The sequence below is a fragment of the Scyliorhinus torazame genome, chromosome 4 (assembly GCF_047496885.1).
Source record: "Scyliorhinus torazame isolate Kashiwa2021f chromosome 4, sScyTor2.1, whole genome shotgun sequence".
Classification (NCBI taxonomy): Eukaryota; Metazoa; Chordata; class Chondrichthyes; order Carcharhiniformes; family Scyliorhinidae; genus Scyliorhinus; species Scyliorhinus torazame.
In genome coordinates, this window is record NC_092710.1 from 372,517,683 (window position 1) to 372,530,081 (window position 12,399).

A 12,399-nucleotide genomic window follows, 5' to 3' on the forward strand; every position below is an offset into this window, starting at 1 on the left:
GAATACACAGCAACATGAAGGCACCATTGTTCACAATGCAGATAACAGCAGGCTCGCCAAAATGAAGGAATCTTTAATTTATAGGGATCTTAACCTGTCGAACTACACCAAGTTTGGGGGAAGCTTAGTTGATGAATCAAGTCCTGGCGCAATACGACAAGTTATAAGATTTGTAATATTTGTAGACTGTGTTAAGTTGTTCGATTCCTTGTATTATTCGACTGTGTATAGTTGAAGGAATTTATATCATCTCTGCTATTCGGTTATCAGTAGCACTTTGCGAATACTGGAACTCAGCAGAAATTTGCAGTATAAACTCCTCAGGTGCCAAAAAGAATTGTTTTATTTGTAGTCGCTTGATTACAATTTGAAAGTCATTTAAAAGGCAATTCGTAGACAATTCGAAGCTTTCAGAGAATTACAGACATTATCTTTCTTTGCTTAGGCAGACAGCTCGAAAGTAACTTTTAAAAGGTCAAAGTCTGGCAATGAAACATGAAGAGAGAGAGAAAGCTAATCTTCAGCTAAACTCAAACTCAAAGTCAAAAGTGGACTAACATCACTGACACAGACTGTTAGACTGACAGAACCCCCAAAGACACCTCTAAAATGGAGACTATAAAGGACAAAACTGACTAAACTAACAGAAAGACAACACAAAGACATCTCCTCAACACCCCCCCCCAAAGACAACACCCAAAGACAATACACCACAGACAACACACAAATGGCGGGTGGACACTTTTCAGTTATACACTTTCATATCTGTCTTAAGTCATCTAATTACACCCCAATATAATCCTAATTGGTTTGGGTTAGACACAAACACATTTGATTTGATGGCAAGCCGTCCATCTTCAATGTGCAACATCAGCTTTTCTGACCTAGCTGTTATCTGCATTGTGAACAATGGTGCCTTCATGTTGCTGTGGTATTCAGTCCTTGTCCTTGACAATTAGCACAAGCAGTGTCAAATTATCTTGCAACTGTGCTGTTTTAATGTCACACTGACTCTGAAAATATGCATTTGCCAGAACAACGGACCTCAGTAAAAGTGAATTATGCTGTATAAATGGGTATTTAAAACTGGGGCTCAACATTTATGCTTAAACAGCTATCTTTTACCTATACTAGTTGTATTCGAAATACCTGGCTTCTACAGGTACAGTACAGGTGGGGACGGGTCTGTCACTGTATAACACTGGGGTACAGTACTGGTGGGGACGGGTCTGTCACTGTATAACACTGGGGTACAGTACTGGTGGGGACGTGTCTGTCACTGTATAACACTGGGGTACAGTACTGGTGGGGACGGGTCTGTCGCTGTATAACACTGGGGTACAGTACTGGTGGGGACGGGTCTGTCACTGTATAACACTGGAGTACAGTACTGGTGGGGAGGGTCTGTCACTGTATAACACTGGGGTACAGTACTGGTGGGGACGGGTCTGTCGCTGTATAACACTGGGGTACAGTACTGGTGGGGACGGGTCTGTCACTGTATAACACTGGAGTACAGTACTGGTGGGGCCTGGTCTGTCACTGTATAACATTGGGGTACAGTACTGGTGGGGGTGGGTCTGTCACTGTATAACACTGGAGTACAGTACTGGTGGGGCCTGGTCTGTCACTGTATAACACTGGGGTACAGTACTGGTGGGGGTGGGTCTGTCACTGTATAACACTGGGGTACGGTACTGGTGGGGACGGGTCTGTCACTGTATGACACTGGAGTACAGTACTGGTGGGGCCTGGTCTGTCACTGTATAACACTGGAGTACAGTACTGGTGGGGACGGGTCTGTTACTGTATAACACTGGGGTACAGTACTAGTGGGGAGGGTCTGTCACTGTATAACACTGGGGTACAGTACTGGTGGGGACGGGTCTGTCACTGTATAACACTGGGGTACAGTACTGGTGGGGACGGGTCTGTCACTGTATAACACTGGGGTACAGTACTGGTGGGGATGGGTCTGTCACTGTATAACACTGGGGTACAGTACTGGTGGGGGCGGGTCTGTCACTGTATAACACTGGGGTACAGTACTGGTGGGGAGGGTCTGTCGCTGTATAACACTGGGGTACAGTACTGGTGGGGACGGGTCTGTCACTGTATAACACTGGGGTACAGTACTGGTGGGGAGGGTCTGTCACTATAACACTGGGGTACAGTACTGGTGGGGACGGGTCTGTCACTGTATAACACTGGGGTACAGTACTGGTGGGGGCGGGTCTGTCACTGTATAACACTGGGGTACAGTACTGGTGGGGATGGGTCTGTCACTGTATAACACTGGGGTACAGTACTGGTGGGGACGGGTCTGTCACTGTATAACACTGGGGTACAGTACTGGTGGAGTCAGGTCTGTCACTGTATAACACTGGGGTACAGTACTGGTGGGGATGGGTCTGTCACTGTATAACACTGGGGTACAGTACTGGTGGGGACGGGTCTGTCACTGTATAACACTGAGGTACAGTACTGGTGGGGACGGGTCTGTCACTGTATAACACTGGGGTACAGTACTGGTGGGGACGGGTCTGTCACTGTATAACACTGGGGTACAGTACTGGTGGGGGCGGGTCTGTCACTGTATAACACTAGGGTACAGTACTGGTGGGGATGGGTCTGTCACTGTGTAACACTGGGGTACAGTACTGGTGGGGACGGGTCTGTCACTGTATAACACTGGGGTACAGTACTGGTGGGGACGGGTCTGTCAATGTATAACACTGGGGTACAGTACTGGTGGGGACGGGTCTGTCACTGTATAACACTGGGGTACAGTACTGGTGGGGACGGGTCTGTCACTGTATAACACTGGGGTACAGTACTGGTGGGGACGTGTCTGTCACTGTATAACACTGGGGTACAGTACTGGTGGGGATGGGTCTGTCACTGTATAACACTGGGGTACAGTACTGGTGGGGGCGGGTCTGTCACTGTATAACACTGGGGTACAGTACTGGTGGGGACGTGTCTGTCACTGTATGACACTGGGGTACAGTACTGGTGGGGACGGGTCTGTCACTGTATAACACTGGGGTACAGTACTGGTGGGGGCAGCTGTAGTTACCTGTTTGCGGGACCGAGTTGCACATTCTTCCAGAGTTTCTGCAGCCTCCAGCTTGCCCTGGCGTCTGTACAGCGCTCCGAGGTTCCTTAGAGTGGTATTCACTGTGGGACTGGAAGGGAAAATTAGATTTCATTCAGTCACCAGGCTGAGGAATGTGTACCTTATATCTACTGCTCTCCAAACCTGCTCCCGTTGAGCTGCGCTGGGCAGAGAAACAGTGGAGACCCTGCCTGTCACTTTGACATCAACATTCTCCTCTGGTGATAAAACATGTGGAGCTCATTGGGGACTATTTACACAAGGAGGTAGGAGGGTGACTGAGGGAGGAAATGAATAATTTGCATCCACCTTTCCCAAGGAGCTACCCAGGACAAGGTGACAGACGAGGATACTCTGACGCTAGAAGGGTTCAAAATTGATAAGCAGGAAGTGCTGACTCGACGTTGGTACTGGAGGTTGACAAGGGGCCGATTCAAATGCGATGTTTGCAAAGGTTCTGTCTGTGATCTACTGGCCACAAAGGCAGTGCGGCGCGACCAGTGGAAGTTGAGAAATCCCTCTTCAGGGCTCGACCCAGCTGGCCCCGCCTCGCGGCACGATCTCGCGAGACGTCGCGATGTGACTCCAGCTCCGTTTGGGTGGGATCACTTTCTTGCAAACCTACATATTAGAGTGGGGTGGCTAGTTTCATTCCAAAATGCATTCCCACGATGTACCCAAGGCGTGGGGTCTAATCCACCCGCCTTGGAAATGTGGGGCGAGGCCGTTCGGTGCTGGTCTCCACAGGCGGGTACGTGTGGGGAGCCCCCAGGGGATCAGAGGCTCCAGGGCCTTGCCCTCTGGGCAGTGAGACACCCTGTCACTGGCCAGGCTGGCAGTGCCAAGGTACCAGACTGGGGATCGAGCCTGGAGGTGCCCTGCGCCCCTGAAATTTCCATTCTCACCTGCTGTAATGGGTGCGAACTACCCGATTGGGAACAGAGTCCCGGGGCGGAGGGGAGTTCCCCACCAATGAGACCCCGAATCTACCGGAATGGCCTTTCGGCAACATGGAGTTTCTCAGCACTCCGAGCACCAGTAAACACCCGGCTCATCGCGCTACGGGACTCTGTTCCCACTCGGGCAGATCATGCCCAGTAAACACCCGGCTCATCGCGCTACGGGACTCTGTTCCCACTCGGGCAGATCATGCCCAGTAAACACCCGGCTCATCGCGCTACGGGACTCTGTTCCCACTCGGGCAGATCATGCCCAGTAAACACCCGGCTCATCGCGCTACGGGACTCTGTTCCCACTCGGGCAGATCATGCCCAGTAAACACCCGGCTCATCGCGCTACGGGACTCTGTTCCCACTCGGGCAGATCATGCCCAGTAAACACCCGGCTCATCGCGCTACGGGACTCTGTTCCCACTCGAGCAGATCATGCCCAGTAAAGGAAGTGAGAATGGAGATTGCAGGGGTACTAGCCATGATCTTCCCGTATTCTCCAAACTGAGGAGAGATGCCAGAGGCTTGGAGAATTGCAAACGATCCGCTCTTGTTCAAAAATGGTTGTTCGGATCACCCCAGAAATTAGTCAATTTCTGTAATTACATTGAGCAGTCAATGTAACATTAGCAATGGGCAAGCTTCTGGAAACAATGATTTGGGATAGAATTAGTCGTCACTTGGATAAATGTGGATTGATCAGGAAGACCCAGTATGGAGTTCTAAAGGGCAAACCGTGTTAACTAACTTGCTGGAGCTCTTTGAGGAGGTAACAGAAAGGATCGATGAGGGTAATGCTGTTGATGTGGTTTACATGGACTTTCAGATGGTATCTGATACAGTGCCACACAACAGACTTAAGAAAGGTTAGAGCTCATGGAATAAAAGGGACAGCAGCAATGTGGAGACAAAATTGTCTGGAAATGTGGAAGTGGGGATCATGGTTTTCAGGCCGGAGGAAGGTTTGTAGTGGTGTTCCCCAGGGGACGGTATTGGGATCTTTGCTTCTCCTCAAATAGATTAATGATCTAGATCTTGATGTGCGGTCGGTCCGAAACTTGAAGATATTGTGAACTGTGAGGAGGAGAGTGTAGAAGTTCAGAAAGACGCAAACAAGGGTGGCACAGTGGTTAGCACTGCTGCCTCACGGCGTCGAGGTCCCAGGTTCGATCCCGGCTCTGGGTCACTGTCCGTGTGGAATTTGCACATTCTCCCCGTGTTTGCGTGGGTTTCTCCCCCACAACCCAAATGGTTGGGTGGATTGGCCGCGCTAAATTGCCCCTTAATTGGAAAAAATGAATTGGGTACACTAAATTTAAAAAAAAAAGACGCAGACAAGTTGGTGCAGTGGGCAGACAGGTGGCCAATAACGTTCAATACGGGAAGTGTGAGGTGCTGCATTTTGGTCGGAAGAACATGGAGACACAATATAAAATAAGGGGTACAATTCTCAAGGGGATGCAGGAGCAAAGGGACCTGGGTGTATCTGTGCATAGATCATTGAAGGTAGCAGGACAGGTAATAATAATCTTTATTAGTGTCACAAGTAGGCTTACAGTAACACTGCAATGAAGTTACTGTGAAAATCCCCTCGTCGCCACATTCCGGCGCCTGTTCGGGTCACAGAGGGAGAATTCAGAATGTCCAATTCACCAACAGCACGTCTTTCGGGACTTGTGGGAGGAAACCGGAGCACCCGGAGGAAACCCACGCAGACACGGGGAGAACGTTTAGCACAGTGGTTAGCACTGTTGCTTCACAGCGCCAGGATCCCGAGTTTGATTCCCGGCTTGGGTCACTGTCTGTGTGGAGTCTGCATGTTCTCCCCGTGTCTGCGTGGGTTTCCTCCGGGTGCTCCGGTTTCCTCCCACAAGCCCCGAAAGACGTGCTGTTAGGTGAATTGGACATTCTGAATTCTCCCTCTGTGACCCGAACAGGCGCCGGAATGTGGCGACGAGGGGGTTTACACAGTAACTTCATTGCAGTGTTAGTGTAAACTTACTTGTGAGAATAATAAAGATTATTATAAAAACATGCAGACTCCTCACAGACAGTGACACACGCTGGGACTCGAACGCGAGTCGCTGGCTCGGTGAAGCAACAGTGGTAACGGCTGTGCCACCGTGCCAGCCACGGAGAGAGCAGTTAATAAAGACGATAGCATTCTGGGCTTTATTAACAGGGGCATAGAGTACAAGAGCAAGGACGTTATGCTGAACTTATACAAGACACTAGTTACACCTCAGATGGTGTATTGTGTACAGTTCTGGGTGCCACACGATAGGAAGGATGCAAAGGCATTGGCCGATTTGATAGAGATGTTCAAAATCGTGAGGTGGCTGGACAGAGTAGACAGGGAGAGACTGATCCGACTCGTAAAAGGATTGCGAACGAGGGGGCACAGGTTAATGTGATTTGCAAAAGAAGCAAAGGTGATATGAGATAAACCTTTCCCACCCAGCGAGTGGTCGGGGTCTGGAACGCGCAGTCTGGAAGTGGGGTGGAGGCAGCTTCAATCGAGGAGTTCGAGAGGGCGTGAGATGATGATTCGAATGGAAACAATGTTCAGGGGAAAGGGCAGCGGGGGTGGCACTAAGTCATGATGCTCGTTTGGAAAGCCGGTACAGACACGATGGGCCGAATGGCCTCCTTCTGCACCATAGCAATCCTCCCCTCACCTGGCTGATTGACAAGTTCACTTGACCTGGTTGCTGCGTATTCGGGTGTGGTGACATGCATCACTGTAAATACACAAGGGGTTCATGTAGGTACACTGCAACTAGGTAAACATGTTGTGTTCTGCTTCTTCATGTAGCATAAGCTGCCTCCTTGATGTCGGCTCTGACAAAGGAAGGTTCAGACTTGGAGATGGTTTAACACATTTATTGAACAGTTAACAATTCTCCTACTTGGGTTCGACTCTCCTGCTAATCTTGCTATAGTAACGCAGTCTAACTAACCAGTCTACTCTCAGCCATGCGGTGAGTGTGATGCTTCCTGATCTGCCCCTGTCTCTCTGAGTGTCCTTTTATATGGGTAGCCCCCTTGTGGTAGTGTCACCTCTGGGTGTCTTGACTGCCCATTGGTCGTGTCCTATCTTACTGACCTATTGGTTGAATGTCTGTGCGTCATGATGTCTCTGGTGCTCCCTCTAGTGTTTACTTAGTTGCAGTGTACCTACATTAACCCCTTGTGTATTTACAGTGACGCATATCACCACACAGGGATCTGGGTTAAACACCAACCCTTTCAGTCTCTGGCCCCACAATCCATTCCCCTAAAGAGGTTGCTCTGTTATCTGTTGGCCATTCCTTACCTGTTGACTTTGCAAGCCTTGTACCAGCCCCCATACTCTGCATAAGGAGCACTGTCCTTATGTTTCCCCTGCAACAGAACAAAACAACATCCAATTAAAAACTTGATGAGGACACTTCCCGCTTGGATCATCTGTCCTTGACGGAATATTTCTCATCTACATCGGAAACACCTGAAGATACAGCATTCGTTTCCATAAGTACACTGATCACGGCCAGCGTCACCTCAAGACCACCTCTTTCGACTCCTTATCAATTGTCAGGGTTGACCAACAGCCACAAGTGGATGAGCAGAAATCCGTCAACCCAATATCGATAAGTTCAAAGTGGTTGTCTTTGGTACCTTGGTGCAATGACAAAGAGAGATTGCACCAACTGAGGTTGTATTTCAAGGTAGACATAGACATAGAATTTACAGTGCAGAAGGAGGCCATTCGGCCCATCGAGCCTGCACCGGCTCTTGGAAAGAGCACCCTACCGAAGGTCCAAACCTCCACCCTATCCCCATAACCCAGTAACCCCACCTAATCCCCATAACCCAGTAACCCCACCCTACGGGCAATTTTGGACACTATGGGCAATTTAGCATGGCCAATCCACCTAACCCGCACATCTTTGGACTGTGGGAGGAAACCGGAGCACCCGGAGGAAACCCACGCACACACGGGGAGAACGTGCAAACTCCGCACAGACAGTGACCAAGCCGGAATCGAACCTGGGACCCTGGAGCTGTGAAGCAATTGTGCTAACCACCATGCTACCGTGCTGATTAAAGTTTTCAAGACAAGATGGAAATACAGACGGATATTTCTGCTGCCTGGGCCGGAGCAGGCGGCAGGGTCTAAAAACGAGGCGCAGATATTTCAGGAGTGAAATTCGAAAACATTTCTGACACAAAGGATGGGAGACGTTTCCAACTTTTTCTTTATTAGTTTATGCGATGTGGGCGATGTTGGCTGGACCAGCATTTATTGCCCATCTCTAATTGCCCTTTAGGAGCTGGTGGTGAGCTACCTTCTTGAACCGCTGCAGTTAGAGAGCCTGACAGCACAGAAAGAGGTCCTTCGGCCTATCACGTCTGTGCTGACTACCAAGCACCTTCTAATCACTCTGATCCCATTTCCAGCACTCGGCCCATAGCTCTGTGTGTTGTGGCATTTCAAGTGCTCATGTAAATACTTCTTAAATGTTCTGAGGGTCTGTGCCTCTTGTAGAAGCCAGCTATTTTCTATAGGTGAAAGATGGCTATTTAGCATTAAAACCCGAGTCTATTAAATACCATTTTAAAAACTCACTCATAACCTCAGGTCATTTCAAAACACACATTCAGCATTTCAAAACATAGCTTCAACAGAACACAGAACAGCAGAATTCCGATGCAGCTAACAAATACATTTGCAAGATAAAGTAACCCAAGGACAAGGCAAGCTCCATGGCAACAGCATAGAGACCATTGTCCCAACAAGCAAGTCTATGTGATAAGGAAGCCACAGCTCATACAAGAATACATTATAGGTTAATGTTGCCTATTAATAGTTAAATAATTTTTATTAAAGGTTTTCATAAAATATCAATAACAAAATGAGAAAGAAAAAAGAACCCAACAGGGTTAAGTACAAAACACAATCTAAAAAAGCAAACCCCCAAACCCCTCCCCCCCCCCGTGCCTAAATAATAAATTAACATTAACACCCGACTTAACACAACAGGTGTATACACCCCCTCAGACCCTCCAGTGTAAATAACATAAACAAACATGAAGTCAGACGGCTGAGCGTCGAATCAAACTTATTTGATTCTAACCCAAACCAATTGGGATTACATCGGGGTACAGCTCGATGGCTAACATCTGATATGATTTAGTATAACCGTGTAAGATCGTACGGCCATCTTTCTCTTTCTTGAATCAATCTATACTTTGACTTAACTATTCGCTGTCCCTCGGTTTTTCATATTTCACTTTCCAACTTTGACTTTTGAAGTTCTTGCCTAAACAAGAAAATCATTTCTGTATTACTTGAAAGCTGAATTGTCTACAAGATTGCTTCTCTTGAGTCCTTTGCTAGCTGGACTTATTGGAGAATATGACTTTAAATGATTCTCAATTGAGAATCAATAGAGACAAATAAAACAGATTCTTATTTGCACCAGAGAAGTTTTAACTCAATTTCTACTGGGTTTTAGTGAACGTAAAGTGCCGCTAAATCCGCATGGTAGATCTCACACCTCTCCTCCTCAGGCAGCGAGTTCCAGACTCCCACCCCGCTCTGGGTGAAAAAAGGTTTTTCCTCGCATCCCCTCTAATCCTCCTGCCCCTTACCTTAAATTTCCGCCGCCTGGTTATTGATCCCTCCACTAAGGGGAAAAGTTATTTTCTATCCAACCTGTCTGTGCCTCATAATTTTATACACCTCAATCCGCTCCCCCTCAGCCCCAAGGAAAACAACCCCAACCTATCCAACCTCTCTTCATAGCTGAAATGTTTCAGCCCAGGCAACATCCTGGTGAGTCTCCTCTGCACCCTCTCCAGTGCAATCCTTCCTCCCTATACTGTGGTGACCAGAATTGCACACAGTACTCCAGCTGTGTCCTCACCAATGTTTATACAGCTCCACCATAACCTCCCTGCTCTTATATTCTATGCCTGTTAATAAAGGCAAGTATCCCATAGGCTTTCTTATCTGCCTGTCCTGTAGTTCCTTGGTACACCTACTGTGCTGTTAGGGAGCGAGTTCCAAGATGTTTCCCCTGCGACAGTGAAGGAACGGCGATATATTTCCAAGTCAGGGTGGTGAGTGACTTGAAAAATGAAAAAAAAAATGAAAATCGCTTATTGTCACAAGTAGGCTTCAAATGAAGTTACTGTGAAAAGCCACTAGTCGCCACATTCCGGCGCCTGTTCGGGGAGGCTGGTACGGGAATTGAACCGTGCTGCTGGCCTGCCTTGGTCTGCTTTCAAAGCCAGCGATTTAGCCCTGTGCTAAACAGCCCCTTGGAGGGGAACCTCCAGCTGGTGGGGTTCCCAGGTATCTGCTGCTCTTGTCCTTCTAGACGGTAGTGGCGGTGGACACAGGCTCAGAAGAAATGGTTGAAGGAGGCCTCAGGATGTTGGTGTGTTTAAGGTTGCTGTGATGGCCAATCAAGTGGTTAGTACCAGCTTGGGGGCTGGTTTAGTTCAATGGGCTGGACAGCTGGTCCGTGATGCAGAGCAAGGCCAACAAGGTGGGTTCGATTCCCGCACCGGCTGAGGTTATTAATGAAGGCTTGAGGGGCAGAATGGCCTCCTCCTGTCCCTGTGTAACAAACTCCAGTCCGTGAGCATCAATATCATAATATTTCTCAACCTCGCCGGAGGTGTGGTGACCCTCAGGTTAAATCACCACCGGTCAGCTCTCCCCCTCAAAGGGGAAAGCAACCTACGGTCATCTGGGACTATGCGACTTTACACTTTGCACACAGCATATGCTGGTTAACATTACACATTATCCATCCAGACACCGCTTTTGTGTATTTCTAGAAGGTCTAACACAACTTCGGCAATGGTCAGGTGCCCAGCCCAGTGTCAGGGTCAGATCAGACTCCTGGGTTTACAAAGGTTCAGCTTTAAACAGTGGCAAACAAGGTGGAGTTGATGCTCACAGACTGGAGTTTGTTACACAGGGACAGGAGGAGGCCATTCTGCCCCTCAAGCCTGTCCTATCATTTGTTGAAGTTACCTAATTCAATACCTTTAGTGAAAAAAACATTACATTGAAATTGATCAATTAATAGGACATCAGCTGCCATTTGCAGAAGTGACCAACTGCTCAGGCACTGAAGCTGACCATGTCTGCGGATGAAGAAATGACAAATGTCATGAGACAATGACTATCTCCAACAAGAGATGGAGGTTAACCTGGGGGTTACCATTGACCTGAAACTGAACTGGTCTTACCATTGTCCTGTGCGAGTACATTTAAGAAATGGGTGTTTATCAAATGGCTGCAGTGATGTCAGAGTGTGGGTGGAGCTGGGCTGTCTGTCTGTTTTACTTTCGCTTTGAGCTCACAGCTACAGGGTGTGTGTAGTTTAGTTTTGCAGATTGGGAGCTGCATCCAACAAAACCAGGTGTAATTCTGATTTCTTTCTGCATGAAAGGAACGTCTTCAAATCACTTGCTAATTTAAAAGTGATAACTGCTCTCAGTAGAGAATTTAAACCTGACGTCTGTGCTGAAGAGGGTATTTATCTTATGGATGTTGCAAGGAAAGATTAAGGGTAACTTATAGAGTACTGTATTCTTTGGGGGGGGGGGGGGAGTATTTGAGTTGATAGTTGCTAAGGTGTTTACGGTGTGTGTTTAAAAATGTTAACTGGATTCACAAAATAAACATTGTTTTTTGTTTAAAAATACTTGTGGTTCTCTGTTGCATCACACCTGTAAGGTAAGCCCTTGTGCTCCCGATAACCAAAATCTATTAAAAGTTGTGGGTCAGGTGAACTCCATGATACACTTTGGGGTTCTTTAAACCCTGACCCGAAATACCATATAAACACTGTGGTTACAAGAGGTCAGAGGCTGGGAATCCTGTGGAAATGAGCTCAACTTTCAACTCCCCAAAGCCTGTCCACCATCTACAAGGCACAAGTCAGGAGTGTGATGGAATACTCTCCACTTGCCTGGGTGAGTGCAGCTCCAACAACACTCAAGAAGCTCGACACCATCAAGGACAAAGCAACCCGCTTGATTGCTCCCCCTTCCACAAACATTCAAACCCTCCACCACCGACACACAGTGACAGCCGTGTGCACCATCTACAGGATGCACTGCAGTACCTCACCAAGGTTCCTTAGACAGCACCTTCCACCCCACAATCACTGTCATCTTGCAGGACAAGAGCAGCAGATACCTGGGAACCCCACCACCTGGAGGTTCCCCTCCCAGTCACTCACCACCCTGACTCTTGGAAATATATCGGCCGTTCCTTCACTGTCGCTGTAAACATCCTGGAGCTCCCTCCCTAACAGCACAGTGGGT

At 48.1% G+C, this 12,399-nt stretch overlaps 1 protein-coding gene across 9 annotated transcripts in view; it reads right to left on the reverse strand.

The window, feature by feature from the left end:
* Window positions 1–12,399, reverse strand: part of LOC140411246 (kinesin light chain 1-like) — a 669,745-nt gene that overhangs the window by 127,098 nt on the left and 530,248 nt on the right. For all 9 annotated transcript variants that reach the window (XM_072500365.1, XM_072500366.1, XM_072500367.1 and 6 more), the window contains exons 11-12: window positions 7,385–7,452; window positions 3,080–3,188 (exon numbers count right to left, since the gene is read on the reverse strand). In XM_072500365.1, the coding sequence (XP_072356466.1) occupies window positions 3,080–3,188; window positions 7,385–7,452 (177 nt within the window). The remainder of the gene's footprint in view (window positions 1–3,079; window positions 3,189–7,384; window positions 7,453–12,399) is intronic.